Source organism: Sporobolomyces salmoneus (assembly GCF_050403485.1).
Source record: "Sporobolomyces salmoneus JCM6883 DNA, S_salmoneus_JCM6883_v1_ctg9, whole genome shotgun sequence".
In the NCBI taxonomy this organism is placed as follows: Eukaryota; Fungi; Basidiomycota; class Microbotryomycetes; order Sporidiobolales; family Sporidiobolaceae; genus Sporobolomyces; species Sporobolomyces salmoneus.
In genome coordinates, this window is record NW_027481154.1 from 239,235 (window position 1) to 255,264 (window position 16,030).

The 16,030-nt window shown below is 51.1% G+C and overlaps 4 protein-coding genes across 4 annotated transcripts; 3 read left to right on the forward strand and 1 right to left on the reverse strand.

Moving 5' to 3' along the window:
* Positions 1–690: 690 nt before the first annotated feature.
* TRS85 (Trs85p) lies at positions 691–6,177 on the reverse strand (the record flags this gene model as incomplete). Its single annotated transcript, XM_076630312.1, has 12 exons — positions 691–886; positions 959–1,048; positions 1,131–1,561; positions 1,631–1,930; positions 2,004–2,120; positions 2,199–2,765; positions 2,835–3,001; positions 3,078–3,753; positions 3,846–4,346; positions 4,429–4,579; positions 4,665–5,493; positions 5,565–6,177. The coding sequence occupies 12 exons, from the start codon at positions 6,175–6,177 to the stop codon at positions 691–693; spliced, it is 4,638 nt and encodes a 1,545-aa protein (XP_076489704.1).
* A 134-nt stretch (positions 6,178–6,311) lies between these two features.
* SEC5 (exocyst subunit SEC5) lies at positions 6,312–10,612 on the forward strand (the record flags this gene model as incomplete). The annotated part of the gene is made up of 15 exons (XM_076630313.1): positions 6,312–6,555; positions 6,625–6,659; positions 6,734–6,885; positions 6,954–6,982; positions 7,055–7,147; positions 7,232–7,336; positions 7,418–7,504; positions 7,589–7,734; positions 7,799–8,049; positions 8,125–8,584; positions 8,661–9,063; positions 9,134–9,639; positions 9,713–9,971; positions 10,052–10,230; positions 10,289–10,612. 15 exons carry the CDS (start codon positions 6,312–6,314, stop codon positions 10,610–10,612), a joined length of 3,273 nt encoding a protein of 1,090 aa, XP_076489705.1.
* A 331-nt stretch (positions 10,613–10,943) lies between these two features.
* JCM6883_005192 (CTP synthase) lies at positions 10,944–13,475 on the forward strand (the record flags this gene model as incomplete). Its single annotated transcript, XM_076630314.1, has 11 exons — positions 10,944–11,001; positions 11,074–11,181; positions 11,255–11,391; positions 11,465–11,599; positions 11,686–11,880; positions 11,949–12,202; positions 12,265–12,486; positions 12,558–12,715; positions 12,777–13,076; positions 13,159–13,304; positions 13,389–13,475. The coding sequence occupies 11 exons, from the start codon at positions 10,944–10,946 to the stop codon at positions 13,473–13,475; spliced, it is 1,800 nt and encodes a 599-aa protein (XP_076489706.1).
* A 478-nt stretch (positions 13,476–13,953) lies between these two features.
* On the forward strand, positions 13,954–15,791 carry JCM6883_005193 (ADP-ribosylation factor GTPase-activating protein; the record flags this gene model as incomplete). Its single annotated transcript, XM_076630315.1, has 6 exons — positions 13,954–13,992; positions 14,050–14,060; positions 14,145–14,403; positions 14,472–14,507; positions 14,573–15,096; positions 15,170–15,791. 6 exons carry the CDS (start codon positions 13,954–13,956, stop codon positions 15,789–15,791), a joined length of 1,491 nt encoding a protein of 496 aa, XP_076489707.1.
* Between the last annotated feature and the right edge of the window lie 239 nt (positions 15,792–16,030).

The following is a 16,030-nucleotide window of genomic DNA, read 5'->3' on the forward strand; positions in this document are numbered from 1 at the left end:
GTGCAAGCGCGGAGAGAATCGAATCAGAGGAAGCGGAGTTGAATCAGGCCTGGAGAGAACAGACCAAACAGCAGGTTCGCCCAAGGAGCAGAAAGAAGAGAGAAGAAATTGATGCACCACGAGTGGAATGATCTCAGAGGGAAATTCTTCGAAATTCGGAGGGAAAACCTCATCGCGACCTCGCAACCTCCTGGTTCTGGTTCTTCGTGCGGCATATCTGTCGGCGTGAGTACCTAACCCTTTGACTCGTACGAGCGAGCTGCACAGAACTGATCACGCGTTTTCTCCCACTTTTACAGCTCATTTCCGTGTTGCCTGCCTCGACGCCAAAAGTCCTACCGATTCGCGAAGCGCTGGTGTCCTTGGTCGACTAGAAGTTTTTAGAACCCTCACCTCATGCCGAGGTGGCCGTGGCTGAACATCTTAGCGCTCAATGCTCGATTCCTGTTTTCGCTCGTTCGCGAGCGATAGCCTCTGATGTTTGGTCTCGCAAGGACTCATCACGAGTAGGGATCGAGAGGGCCGGTAGTTTAGACATTCTCTTTCCGATTCTGTAATCAATTGTGTTCTTCTCTTTCCAGAATCGCTTGTGATCACACGCGCATTGCACGAGCGTTATGAAGTTTCGCGAGAATACAACATTTAGTCGAGTTGCATGAGCTATCGCACCCCTCGAATGTCTACGTCGCACTACCGTATCGTCAATTCCCTTTCCTCGCCCTCCTTGCGCCAAGTTCTCCCTTCTTCCGTTCTGACGTTCAGCGTCCATCCTCCGACGTTGTATGACCCCTCGCGAGTGATGAAGGCTTGCGTCGTTATCCTCCAGATTGAAAGAGGTGCGATCGTACAGCGCCGAGTGAGCAAACCTGTGTAGAGGAGCGAGGAACTGCTCAAATCAGGAAACGAATAAGTTTTCAAAATCTCGAATGCAAAATCGAGCAGAGAATCGAAAACTGACTCAGTAGTGGTACCCAACGTGAGAACACAGTCGAACGAAGTAATCGGTGACACGTTGCGGATCAGGAAATGAATCGGAACGAGGCAAGGCCTGTTTCGTTTTTCCCGAATTTCCCGAATTCATCTCGGTCAGTACCACTTCCTGTAGTCGGTGCCGATAGAGGAACACTCACCCAGTCTCGAAATTGTGCTCCCTTATCACTCTTTCCTCGACGTCGACAAAGACTATCGAAGGATCTTGATCCTCGCCCAACTCGCTTCTCCTCAACGATTCGATCAGAGCTGTCCTCTCCCTCTGTGATTCCGCATAGAGTCCCCCTGCTTTCAATTCGGCGGTCGACAGGACTTCTCGCAAGTAGTTTTGCGAGGCACCGAGGGAAGGGAGAGGGAGGAAATGTTGACCTGTGGCTTTGAGCGAGACAGAGGTGAATTCGACCAAAATGAGGGAAGCGGTCGCAGCGAAGAGAGGAAAGAGTGATGGGATCAAATGCGATGGAACGGTTGGAAAGTCGACAGCAAGAGAGGCAAGGCGTTGGCGAGAATGAGAGTTGATCAACGACTCCAACAGAATCGATCGAGGGGGAGAACCGAGAGAGACCGGACTCTACCGCACCGAGAGACTTATCAGCTCAAGTCGTACTGAAGTGAAGGAGGCGAAGATGCATTGGCTCACTTGGCAGGGAATTGTCGAAAATTCCAATTCGACTTGACCAGGTTTACTGCCTTCAACTTTCTTCCCCTGCAACAACGCTTCAATCTGACGTACGCTCCATGTGATCGAGCTCTTACATCGCTCCAACCCATCTTCGACTCGATCGATCGCGAAAGCGAGGTTTGAGCTCTGCTGCCAGGGAATCGGTCGCTGATCGTCTTCGGTCGAAGTCGAGGCGAGTGATGAGGCTCTCCAGAGCGGAGAGACGACTGAGATTGAAGTGATGCAAAGATCCTCCGTCGGGACGCCTGAATTGTACGCCTGCGAAAGAAGAACGCTACGAGTTAGCATTGGGAGAAGGAGCGACTGATTCCGGCCGGACTGCAATACGAACCTCGAGGTTGAGTGCGAAAGGGGAGTCACTGTCTGTGGGCCTTGTAGAGTAACGGAATTCGAGAGAAGGTGACACTTCCAGCTTGTGCACGATCCGAGTCGAGAAAATTTCGCCATCCTTTGAGTCGCACGTTCGTTCAAGGTCAGCGATCAAGGTAGACTGTAAAGTTCGGGACAAAAAGCGGATGAGACTTACAAAGTCCGATGAGGTTGACTCGTAGCAGAATAGCCATTTCACCTCGTGCTCGCCGACTGAATCACCCCTCATTGCGATCTCGATCTCTCCTTCTTGTCCCGGTTCAATCGTCTCACCTTCCCGCAACAGTGTCTGAGTCGTTACCGTATGTCTCATTGAGTTGTCGATCTTGACTTTCTTTCCCGAATCGTCCTCGGACACGCTCCCTTCCAGCGATTCGTTTCCCTTCGTGAGGAAGAATCCAATTTCGGAGTTGGAGCAGGTCCCTTTCAACCCTTTGATCGCGATCTGACCGGTGTTCTTGAATTTGAGTCTCGTCGTTTCGATTTGGCCGTGTAACAATCTCTGTGCGAGTTGATCTGTCGAAATGGAGAGAACGGGAATAGGACGACAGAGTTCGGCAGTCGGCACTACATCCTCCTGCATGATCGCTGTGCGTGACGATTCTGACTTCCGAGACGCTGGGCTAGCGAGAGACTCGGTCACGGGCAAGAGGTTGTGAAATCGATAAGAGAGGGTTGGGAAACGATAGGTGCCGGCCGTTACGCCTCTCATAGGGATGTAGATCTACAGACGAAATCGTCGTTGGTTCTCATGGTCAGCATAGCGGACGAGGGAACGAAGGGAAGAGCTTACAATTCTCGATTCTAAAGGCGCCAATTCCACTACTTCGCCGTCCAAGCTTTGATCGATCTGAAGATCATTTTCTCCTTCATGTATCGCGAGGGCTTCCACGGTCAAGGCGCCAATCGAAAGGAAAGCTTCAAGAGGGTTGTGAATCGGCAATTCGAGGTAAAACGTCTCTGTTTGAAACGGTTGTCGTCGAATTTAGTTCGTGCGAGAGCAAGTGGCAGTGGAAAGATTCAAGCGAGAGCTCACCTCCGACTAAGACTTGATCATCTCTTAATTTGCCTCGAAGCCGCCTCGGCTGATCTCCTCGTCGAGTCATCTTTTTCCCAGATCCTGATCCCGATGCACCTCCCTCATCTTGTTCGAGAAGCCGCGATTCCAACGAGCTCCAATCGTCCTCGGCGCTCACTCGATACCGAGATCGCGCCGCCTCACTCGAAGTTTGGCCTCCTCCTCCTCCTCCACCGAGCGCGACTCTTCTGGAAACCCTGACCTTCTTCGCATCGAACAGTCTCACCCCGAGTTCCAACCCTCTCTCGCTTGCTAATTCCTCTGCTTTGTTCTGTCCTCCTCCTGCACCGAGAAGATCCCACGCCAAAGTGAAATCGTCGAGCCAATCCAATCCCTCTCCTCCTTCACTTCCTGCGCCCGCCTCGTCTGTGACATCGATCGGTGCAGAGTGCTTTCTGGGAAGGAGTTGAAGGAAATGGTAGATCGCGTCGAGAGGTTGAGAAGCATTGTAGGCTTGTCGAGCTAAAGAATGGTGGAGGTAAGTTCGGACGGCTGAGAAAATCGTCGTTGGATTGGAAAACGTCGGTAAGGCTGTGAGCCGAGACTCGAAACTGAATGAAGGATCAGAAGGTGGCGAGGAAGAGAGAGAATAGAGGGAGGATGCTTGTGAAAGACAACGTCGAGACAGAGATTTCTGATGCAGAACGAACACTTATGATCAGCTCGGCGTCTTGTCGCGGTGAGTCGATATAGTAGAGAGGCCAGTACGAGCCGAGGGAAGCTTACGAGTCCAGATTTTTCGTACCTAATCCCGGCGAGACACATTTCGAGGACAAACTTTCGCTCGCCTCGACTATTCCCGTATCGTTTCCTCTCACGTCTTGTCCCCAATGGTTGCCAATTAGTGATCCCTAATCGTGCGAGAGCCGATTGTTCGCAGATCATGGCAGACCAAAGTTCGTCTTCTTCTCCTCCTCCTCCTCGCGCTCTTTCTATTGACGAATCTACCAACCTCATTAAAGCGGTCGAGCTCAACCGAGCGAGTATCGGAGTCGAGGACCGAGGGAGTGATTGGTAATAATAGTGATAAAGCATAGTCGACCTGAGCAAGTCGAAGTCGATTGAGGGTGACGACGGAGACGGTGTCGGAAGAATAGAAGATTCGAGGAGATGGTCAGGAGAACTCGGACCAGAAAGATTAGGTGGCAGTGACATCGAAGGAGAAGGAGTTGACGGAGACGAGAAGACGGCAACAGTCGCTAAAAGTTGGGATATCCCCTGCATCCTCTGTCGATGTTTGTCACAGCCATACAATCAGCACATAGCTCTGTGATTCTAGGGCGAGGTGCCGTTCATTTGAGGGACTTACAACGGCGCTCGTGAAGAATTTCCACGCTCGATCGCCCTTGAAATCCCTCGCGACTTCTCCATAAACCGTTCCGGCGAGTTTGTAATCTCTCAGCATGAATGCCAAGTCCGCCAACCTGCGTGATTGTGATTCTTGCGACTGAAACGGATAGCTGTCGTAGAATTAAGCGAGAACAGAAAACGCGAAGGAGTCAATGATGATGAAGGAGAAGGAGGGAAGTGAAGACAGTCACTCACAACCCTTTCCCCGAATTGTAACTCAACTGTGCACCGCTCGTGACAGGTGATCCAGATCTGGAGTTGCCTGTTGTTGGAGTCGAGGAACTCGAGCCAAAGTATTTTCTCCCGACACTGAATAACCTCCCGCCCAACGACTTTTTGCTGTTGTTGAACTGCTCATTCGAAACTGTGACGGTACGTTCGAGAAAAGGGACGAGGGATTGTGAAACGAATTCTCGAGTGAAGACGGAGAGGTTCTGAAGATCCACGAGCGAGAGATCTTGCCCTTTCCTCCTCCTTCCGCCGTACGAGACTCGTTCAGATTGTTCTTGACCAACAGGCAGAGTAGGTTTCGTTGTTCCCGGTGTGTCGTCTTCGAAGTAGCCTAATCCAACGAGTCGCTCTGGAACAGAGTCTTCCCCTTCGTTCCCCCCGCGAGTCGGCCATAACTTTTCCAGTTCGTCGTCTAGAGATTTCTCAGGTCCCTCCTTCTCGATCTCGTCGGGTAATCTGAGAGGCTGGTAATGATCCCACAATCCGAGAACTTTCGTATGAACTCCGTAGGTTTTCTTGACAGTTTCTTCCAATCTCTTGACTTGTTCCCAGGAGGTGACTCCGCTGATGTTTCCTTCCGTCAAAGAAGAGTCGGTGGCGGTGGTTCTCATGTCGTGAATGATCAGGATGTAACGCAAGATATCGGGATTGACGAAATCTTGCTGATTCGGATGCGAAGAAGGCGAGGGAGAGGAGGACGCGGGCGAGTAGAGCTGAGAAGGAGACGTCAAATCCCATAAGAGTGATAAGGCGTTGAGTGGATCGGGATGATTGGTCGACAGTGCGAGTATACCTGTTTCGAAATACGGTCCCTCTTAGTCAACCCTCACACTCGAGCCCGCATGTGAGTCGGGAGAAGCTTACATCCAACCGGACAACCCCAAGTCTCATACTCGACCAACTCTCGTCGCCTAAACACCTCGTCGCGGAAATGCTTGTACCAAGGTGTCAATTCGTCCAAAGTTTTCGATTCCCATTCGAGTCCCGCTCGTTCATTGCTTCGGCGCTCCGGTAGCGGAGTTCCCTCGAGGTCGTATTGTTGTTTCGATGGCCACAAGTCTGTCGGGTCGAGGTGAATCTCTGGAGGGAAAGTCGTTGAACGTAAACTCGAGGAAGAAATTCGAGTCGAGAGCTGATCGAGAAACAGTTCGTCCTTCTGACCTTGCGACACGTTGCCGTTCAGACTACCTTCACGTCTCATGGCGAGACTCGTTCCTGGGCTCGCTGCCGCGTCGAAGTCGGAGGGGAGACTCCGATGTTTGAACTCGATCGGGAAATGAGGTAACAATCGAGGTTCGTGATTCGGCGGGGTGCGAACTTGTACATTGTTGAGTGCAGGAGATTGTAAGGGGCTGGAACCGAACGGAGAGAGGAGGGAAGCGAGAGAGTCGAAGTTGGCTGAAGAGAGGAGAGCATCGAGGTCGGGCGTGCAGAGTGTGTGGATCAACGGGCGTGTGAACGATGGTGGATCCATCATCCTCTGAGCCCTGTAGTCGAGATCCGGAACAGTATCGTGATGGGAAAGGGAGAGAACACAGATGAACCGATGAGCCGTCGGGCTTCAGTCCCTTCTCTTCACTCTGCTCTCCTATTGACGACCTAGATGCGATTATGCAACCACCACTGAGTTCAGCAAGATCCTACACGCGACCGATACAATCTTCGAGTGGTCAACAGCCCAGCAACTCTTCACACGCGACTACCTCACTCTCGTCGAACCGAAGACCAAGTTCGCAAGTATCTCACAGAGATGAATCAGCTCGAGCCGATTGGGATCCGAGGTCTTCAATGCGAGGTGAAGACGGATTAGATCAGTCAACCGTCAAGGAAGAATGGGCGGCAGACGAGGAAGCGAGTGAGTGCAGTCCTGAATCTATTATTTCCGTGGGTCGAGTGGACTTTGACGACCCTGAGGCGCGAGCAGTGCTCTCCCTGTACGGTTTATCGTCTCTCGCTCCGGTAAGGAAATCCGTTCTCAAGCTCTCGCTCACTCCGCTTCGAGTAGAGTACTGATCGTCTCGACTCCTACGCAGGAACGATGGGAAGAAACTGGAGACGGAACCGGTACGAGCGGTGATCCAGGATTGTTCGGCGAAACGGGTGCTGCTGGGACCGCAAAAATTGCCGGCGTCGTCAAAGGGGACGAGACAGACCCGCTAGGTTTGATCAGAGGTGGTGTCCTCGCGTTAGTTCAAAGATCTCCTAATGCACAGAGTCTCAGAACCTGGAGATCTAACGGCATTCGTCTCTCAGAAATAATCCCGATATTTCCTCCGATATGCGTAGGTACCCTGCGCTCGATCTCTAGCGATTGTTCAGATTGAAGCTGACGAGTCGTGTCACACGTCATGCAGGATCTTCCGTGCTCCTTCATTCGAAAACCTTTGATCCAAAGGTTTTCCTCTCGACCGTACACCCGAACGCAACGTTCAAAGACCTGAATTATGGTGCGTACTACCCTTTCACTACCTTTGCGTATCTTTCACATGGTCGGACGTACTGACGCAACGATATGCGCTCGGGTCCAACAGGTAGAGAGAAACTGAAGGAGAACTTGGAACAACGGTCCGGAGCTCTGAAACTGTTGGTCGAAGCCGAATGGGATAGATTCGTAGGAGTCAAAGCTACGACAGAAAGTGAGTCCGCCAAATTATTCGATGTCCGACTTTGAATGAACACACGAGACTGAAGCTGCTCCATTCCACGCGGCCTCTTAGCTGTATTCGAGGAAATGAAACATTCTGGAGGACCCCTAGAGCCCACTTCGGACTATGGAGTCAAGGAGATTCGGGAAACCCTCAAACGTGCGTTCCACTCCTAACGTTTTCTCGATCTTTCTTTCCTCAAGCTCACTCCTCTTTCCTCTCCTTCGTTGACAACGCGAATAGATGCATCCTCTCGAGCCGAAACCGTCTTTCAACCCATTCTCGATGCTCGAACGAAAGCCGATAGATTGAAGAGTACTCTCGGAGTTTTCGAAAGGAGCAAATTCTTTTTCAACTTGCCCAACATCTTGGGCGAAGCTGTCGAAGCTGTACGTTTTCTCCCCATCCTTCCCCTCGCTTCGACCGCGACGCTGACGAGGTTGGGATGAGCAGGGTAAATACGACGTAGCGTTGTCAGCCTACAAGAAAGGTCGATACATTCTCTCTTCTCGTCCTGCACAACTACTGGGTTTGCCCGTGCCGACTACGCAAAGTCAACAGTTGCAGCAGAAGAGAATCTACGAGAAAGTGTGGGGACAGGTGGAAAAAATCGTCGGAGATTTAAGAGCTACTTTGGGGAAACGGTTGCGGGACAGCAGTACGAGCAAACGGAGTGGACTGGAAGAGGTCGAGAAAACTATAGAGTACGACAAACTCGGATTCTGTTCAGCCGTCACCGTATCTTGTTGACGAGCTAACGAAAATCGTTTGTTTCTCAGAATTTTACTCGAGTTGGATCCGACCGACGATCCAGTTTGGATCTTTTTCGATACCAACCATCGACAGATCTTGCACTTGCTCAAGTCATCGGCCGAGAGTTCGACTTCGAGGTTCAGAGTCGCCATGGATCAGTACGGTCACGAAGCTCGCAACCTGTCCCAGCTTGGAGGAGGCGATCACGCTTTCGACCACCGAGCTGGACGAGACGACGGAGAGGAGGAAGAAACCTTACTCGAGCTCGAGAATGACCGACTGAAAATGCTCGATCTCAAAACGAGCGTTGAGGACGGGTTAGAATCGCTCGAATCAGTTGGCGAGAGAATTCGGGAGCATGGCTTGGGAAGAGAAGTTTGGACGGTAGTATACGAGTTGGTACGGAATCTGAACGAGGTCGTTCTGAGCACTCTACCAGGGTTCTGGAAAGTGGCGAAGGGATACATGGAGGGGAAATATCAGAAAGTAAGCGTATCATTCTCGCTCTTGGAACTTTCCGCCCTAGTCGAAAGGTCCTGACTCCAACCTGCAACTTGAACAGAAGAGTAACTCTACAGTGTCGAGTGCAGCTCAGAATGCTCGTCGATCTCCGACACAATGTCGAGTCATGACTCAAGATATCATCAACCTCTACGTTTCCCTCCTCTCCTCTTTCTTCACTCTATCATCATCGACAACCTCGTCCTCTTCCTCCTCATCATCGCTCTCTCAGAATCAGCCGACTGATCTCTCAACGACTCCACCGATGCCTCCTTTCGTTCCTCCAATCGCAAACGCGACGACGAACGCTCACTTCGTACTCAAGATTCTGAACGAGATGCAAGATTGTGCGAACGAGTTAGGCGCGTTGGAATTGACTGGAGAAGCGACTGCTAGTCTCAAAGAGCTGATTGCGTCGGCGAAATGGAGATTCGAAGAAGTAATTTGCTCGGGCTGGGTCAGAGGTGAGTGTTTCACTCTCGGCGGCTCTACGATGAAGGAGTCGAGACTGACTGATGCTTGATGATCATTCAGATGCCAAGATCTTTTATCGTTTGGAAACTTGGAAACCTGATTCGAGTCACCACGACGGTCCAGCCTCTGCGACCTCTGCCTCGACCTCGTCTGGAGCGATCACACCGACTACGAGTGCTTCAACAAGCTACTTGCGCAAGATCTCGGCGTTTCATCGATTCAACGTCATCTCAGCTTACAAGGTAGCCGGAGGTTCAGAAGAACGTGCTCAAGCCCTCTTGGGAAGCAGCAGCTCGACCAGTTCTTCTTCAGGAGGAGGAACAGCGAATCCCTTGTCGAACAGTCGCACGAGACACGACATTGATTTACCCGTCGAATTTCAGAGAAAAGTCCAAGGTGCTTTCCTAGATGGGTTGTATGCGTTCCTGGATGGACTGGTTCACGTAGCTTTCTCGGATCCCGATCAAGTCAGTTCCGGTAGCGTGAGGAAGGACAGTTTAGGCGGAGCCAACGAGGGAGGGGAAGAAGAAACGGGGCGACCAAAGGAAGTCGACGTCAAGAACGTCGTAAGTCACGTCACTGTCCAAATTTGTGCAGCGCAACAGAGAGCTGATTCACGGGACGAGATTGGTGATCCAGGATATTCGGATATTGTTGACCGTTTCAAACCTCACCCATTTACGAGAATCGATCATTCCTCGAATGATTTCCCAGTTCCAAACTGCGTTCAAAGTCGACATGTCTCAAGACGCACAAATGTTGATGGAGGTTACGGATCAACTCGACAAGATCTTGTTCGACGATTACGTGAAAAGGAAAAGCGCCGAAGTCGGCGAGATCATTCGGAAGGGAGTTCTGGGAGGTGGAATTGACTGGTACGAAGCCGAGAAACCCAAAGGTACGACGCTTTTCCTTTCGCTTTCGATCCGAAGGGAAGGAAGCAAGCTGACTTTTGCTTCGACTTGCTCGACTCGTTAGAGGTGCATCCGTTCATCTATGATGCTCTACTGTCACTCGTACTCGTACACGCTCAAGTTTCGGCGACGGCGAAACCTTTGGTCGCGAGGACACTCGGATCTCTTGTCGAAGAGTTGGCCGGGGTCGCCCTGGAAGCTTTCGGTCAAGTTGAACGATTCGGAATGGGAGGAATGCTGCAAGTGAGTTGTCTTGTCCTCGCTGATCTTCAATCTTTCACTCACGCGCCTTTTTGCAAAGGCGACTCTCGAAATCGAGTTTATGCATCAAACTCTCTCGCAACACGTTTCCCCCACGGCCGACCAGACCCTCCAATCCATCTACAAGACGATCTCTCAATCTTACTACCGACGTCCCACGCCCAACTCTGCGGCAGAATTGCAACAAGAGCTCGAAGGACTGAAACGAACTCTCGTCGCGTCGAGAAGAGCGACCGCGTTACAGTTCTTGTGCTTCAGACGACCTAGCAAGGCTCCTTCGGCACCTCAAACGACGAGTGGGAAAGTGATCGATGGAGCAGGAACAGAAGGAGCGAGTCGTCGAGGAGCAGTGGTCGCAGCTTGATCTTTCCGAGTTTTTTTTTTGATTGTATTTTCGTTCGTGTCTCTTGTCCGCCTCTGCCACCTTGTTGCAATCTTACTAGTCCGACTTCTGGTCCATTGCACCGTCTGGGACAGACGAATCGCGCCGGGTTGACAGATCATTCCCGCCCGAAAGTTCGGCGAGTTCTTCTCTCTTCTCTCCCCTTTCCTGTACTTTTAGATCGACCCTGTACCACTCTCAAATCTCGGCCACCACACTTGAAACACAGATCGACCCCAACTCGGTCCCTCCCCATCCTTCACAGTTCAAATCTCTCTCTCTCCCTCCTTCCTACAAACCTCTCTCAGTCGCGATGCGTTACATTCTAGTATCTGGAGGAGTCATTTCGGGTATCGGAAAAGGTGTAATTGGTTAGTCTACATCGTCATCTCCCTCTCTGTCTCTTCGGATGCTTCAGTGATGAGAAAAAATTCCGTCTCCAGCGAGTTCGACTGGGTTGCTGTTGAAGACGCTCGGGTTCAATGTTACTGCGATCAAAATTGACCCCTACATGAACATCGACGCTGGAACCATGTCTCCGACGGAACACGGTATGATTTTCGCTCTCTCCGTTCTTCTCGCGAATCCGCGCGCGACTGACACGCTTGACGAGTTGTTCTACAGGTGAGGTATTCGTATTGGATGATGGTGGAGAAGCGGATTTGGATTTGGGAAACTATGAGAGGTACCTCGATGTGACTCTTGGACGAGAAAACAACATTACGACGGGCAAGATCTACAGAGAAGTTATCGAGAAAGAGGTATGTATTCGTCTTGTAACCTTCTCACGCGTGTCGAGTCGCTGATCTCGTCGTCCACTGCGTGATTCTTCAGAGGAGGGGAGATTATTTGGGAAAGACTGTTCAAGTTATCCCTCACGTTACCGACGCTATCCAAGACTGGGTCGAACGAGTCGCTCATCAACCAGTAGATGAGTCTGGTGCACCTCCCGAAGTTTGCATCATCGAGGTTAGTTCCTCTTCCTTTTCTCCCCTTCTCGCGATTTTGTGAGAGCCTGAATCTCAATAATGACCTTGCGTGATTACATTCAACAGCTCGGAGGAACTGTCGGAGATATCGAGTCGGCACCTTTCGTCGAAGCTATGCGTCAATTCCAATTCCGAGTCGGACATGACAACTTCGCCCTCCTTCATGTTTCTCTCGTTCCCTCGATCAATGGTGAACTCAAGACGAAACCGACGCAGGCGTCGATTCGTGACCTTCGTGGACTCGGTCTAGTCCCTGACATCGTGAGTTTTGAGTCTTGCGAACGGATTCCGAGTATAGCTGACTCTAAACATCGTCATCTCGTGGAAAGATCGCTTGCCGATGCCCTTCTCCTCTTCCCCTCTCCGTCACGTCGAAAATCTCCATGTTCTGTCACGTTGCCAACGAGCAAGTCCTTGCCGTACACGACGTCTCCTCCCTCTACCACGTTCCCCTCCTCTTGAAAGATCAAGGACTCGTTTCTTTCCTCACGAAACGTCTCAAACTCGACACGATCCGAACTAGCGAACCTCGAATGGCGAAAGGAAAGAAATTGTTGACAATGTGGAAGGAATTGACCGTTTCGTGAGTCTAGCTATCTCATCCTCGAACAAAGCAGAATCGCTACTGACGATTGCTCGTAACAGTCACGATCGATTATTCGACAAAGTTTCGATCTGTCTCGTCGGAAAATACACCTCTCTTCAAGATTCCTACACGTCGGTCGTGAAATCTCTCGAACACGCCGCGCTTCAATGTGGACGTAAACTCGAAATTACATGGGTCGAGGCATCAGATCTCGAGTCCGAGGCTCAACAGGAGCGACCACAAGAGTTCCATGCCGCTTGGCAAGCTGTCTGTACCGCCAAGTAAGTCTCTACGTCTTCCTCGTGAAAGAGGCGAGGAGCTGATCAACCGAATGCTCGCTCTCTCCTTACAGCGGTATTCTCGTTCCCGGTGGATTCGGACTTCGAGGAACAGAAGGAATGATTGCTGCTGCAAAATGGGCACGGGAGAAGAAGATTCCTTACCTAGGAATTTGTCTTGGTTTCCAAATTGCTGTTATTGAGTTCGCTAGGAGTGTTCTCGGACTTGAAGGTCAGTTTCCTCCCTCTCCCTCTAGCCTACGAGCATCAGCTTATCTTCGAATGAACGACAGGCGCTCACTCGGCTGAATTGAAAGACGACACACCTCATCCCGTCGTGATTTTCATGCCCGAAATTTCGAAGACTCACCTCGGAGGAACGATGCGACTCGGACTTCGTCCCACCATCTTCGAACCCTCTACCGAGTGGTCTAAAGTCAGGCAGCTGTATGGAGGCGCGGAAACTATCTGGGAGCGTCACCGTCACCGTTACGAGGTCAACCCGGAGTACGTCGAGCGAATCGAAAAGGCCGGGTTCAAATTCATCGGACGTGATGAGAGTGGACAAAGGATGCAGGTTGCCGAACTACCAGGTAAGCGAAGTCGATGACTGCACAAGCATTCGATTCTCGAGCTGATTGACTCGTTTTTTTGTTCTCGTCTTTCTTGTAACAGATCACCCTTACTTCGCTGGTCTTCAAGCACACCCTGAGTTCTGTACTCGCCCTCTTAACCCTTCTCCCGCTTTCCTCGGTTTCATTGCCGCCTCAGCTGGAGTTCTCCCTGAGCAGATCGAGCGTCAAAAAGACTACACTCCTCCGGTTCGTCAAAAAAATCATTCCTCTTCCGCGGATCATCGCATGAACTTGCGCGCTGACATCTCTACATGTGTTTGCATTGTTCAGCACCCCGAGTCACACCTCAAAATCCCTGAACCCGTCAACCAGCGAGTCTCAATCGTTACAGAACAGCTCGCCGAAGTTACGGTTTAAGGATCTCGCTCTCTTTTGTCTGGCTGCCCTCCTTGTTCGCCACTCCCCCTTTAGACAGCCCTCGCATTCTATCTCATACCGCATCTCTCGCTTGTTTTCGTTCGTTTTCAGGGGCGTTCTTATCGACAGGTTATCCTAGGTTCTCGTCGCTAATTGTAATCAAATGTGCTCTTGGTTACCTTCAGGGCAGTTCAAGTCAGCTGCATGTACGTCAACGCTCCTCAGCTAGCCCTCCAGTGCACCAAATTTTCACGATGCAGCTCGACGAAATTCGAAGAGCTCGAGACTCGAGAGCTCGAGAGCTTGCATTTGCGATTTTGCTTCTTTATTCGCTGCTCTCGACTTCGCTCGTATAACGCGCTCACCGCGTGCCCGATAGCGCTCTCGTCTGCAGCTACAGTCTGATCACAGTCGAATCGTAACGACACTCTCTCCAGAACTCGAATCCGTTTCAGCTCGTCACACAACACTCCCCAAAATGGCAGCCGAGTACGATACGAAAGCCGTTCTCCTTGACGTGAGTGCTCTGCACATCTCTATCCTTTACTAGCGCTTACTCTCTTCCCTTCCACAGTGGATGAAAGAGTGAGTTTGAATCTGATCGTTTCTCCCTCTCTTTCCAGCTGTCCTCCTGACTCCCTTCCTTCGTGTTCACTCGTCCTGGGTTAGAGGAGAGAACAAGCATTGTTCTGAATGTCGACTCCCTTCTCCTCAATGGTGTTCCCTCTCCTACGGCACGACTCTCTGTCTCTCTTGTTCGGGTACTCATCGTTCGTTAGGAGTTCATTTAAGTTTCGTCCGGAGTTTGACGATGGACAAATGGACCCAACCCCAAATGAAGAGGATGTTGAGTGGAGGGAATCAGAAGGCGAGGGAATTCTTCGAGGCGAATGGAGAGAACTGGAAGAGTGATAATTTGAGTGAAAAGGTGAGGCCTATCTACCTTGCTAATCAGTTGGAGAAGAGACTAACACTGGAGGTGCCACGCGTTTGCAGTACAACACTCACACTGCGGCGATGTATCGAGATAAAGTGAGTTTTCACTCCTTCTCTCTCTCTCTCTTTCTCCCTTGATGTCCTAATCTCCTTTCGAGCAGTTATTGGCCGACGCAGAAGGACGTCCCTGGACTCCCTCCGACACTCCCGCGCCTCAATCCTCTTCAAACTCTACATCCTCCTACAATTCCGTCTCCCACTCTGGTCCCTCGTCTTCTTCCGCTTCCGGTTCTTCTTCCCTCCGTAAACCTCGTACGACCCAATCTGGATTCTTAGGAGGAGGAGGAGGAGGAGGAGGAGGAGGAGGAGGGGATCGAGGTATCTCCTCTGGGGGACCCGTTTCGCAAAAATCTCAAAACGAGAATTATTTCGCGAAAATGGGGAACGCGAACGCTCAACGTTCTGCCGAGTTACCTCCTTCCCAAGGTGGGAGATACTCTGGGTTTGGATCTCAACCTGACTCTAATCAATCGTCGTATCAAGGGAACGGTGGGGGAGTTGGAGCGTTGAGTTCGAGAGCTTTACCAGGTTTGGACGATCTGAGGGATGATCCTGTTGGGGCTTTGGGGAAAGGATGGGGATTCTTAGGTGCCGCTCTAGGGGCAGTCACGAAGACTGTCAACGAGTGAGTGGACCCCTCGCCGATCCTCTCTCTGTTCGTTCGTCAGCACTAAAAAGCGTACTCTCTCTCTCTCTAGTTCGGTAATCCAACCCGGTATCGAACGAGCCCACGACCCGGCGCTCCAATCCCAATTCTCCTCTTTCCTCTCGACGGCCTCCTCAACTCTCTCAACTGCCGCTCGTACAGGTGGACAAGTCCTCTCGACTGGTCTAGAATCGGGATCTCAATTCCTTAAACGAGATCTCGGGGTTGATGTTGGCGACTTGGGGGCGCATTACTTGGATCGAGCAACCGGGAGAGGAGCAGGGGAGGGGTATGGGAGAGTTGGGGAAGAATGGGCGCCGAGAGGATCGGATACTACGACGACTGGAGCCGGAGGAGGAGGAACGGGAGATGATTTCTTTGAATCTCAATTAGGTTCGAATTCGACGAGTACTGGAGGAGGAGCTTATAGGGGTCAAGGAAACGAAGGATTCAGAGATATGCCGACTGCGAACAACAATAACAAACGAGCTATTTCACCGATTCAACCTCCTCCGCCTCCTCCGCCTCAAATCGAAGGGGATTGGAATTCGTTCGCTCCGAAAGCGGCCGCAGCTCGGGCGGCTCAAGAAGCAGCGAAGAAATCTTCGACCCCTGAACCCACGGTGATGGCGAGGAAAAGTCAGGATGGATGGGACGATTTTGAAGAATTTTGAAACTTTTGAGTTTCGCATGATTGATGTTTTCTCTTTTTTTCTCGGTGATTAGTAACGCTATGTGTCATTCTTGGTTTCTGTTGCATGTTCAATACCCCTTAGCTTACCAGACGACTGCGAGAGAACGTGAACGTCAAATGCGAGTGTCATCGGGTTGTTTCTCTCTTCTCACCAAACTCACGACCTCCCTCTCGACTCGACACCCTGATAGACAGCAGCAGACACGTCAAAGCCAAGCT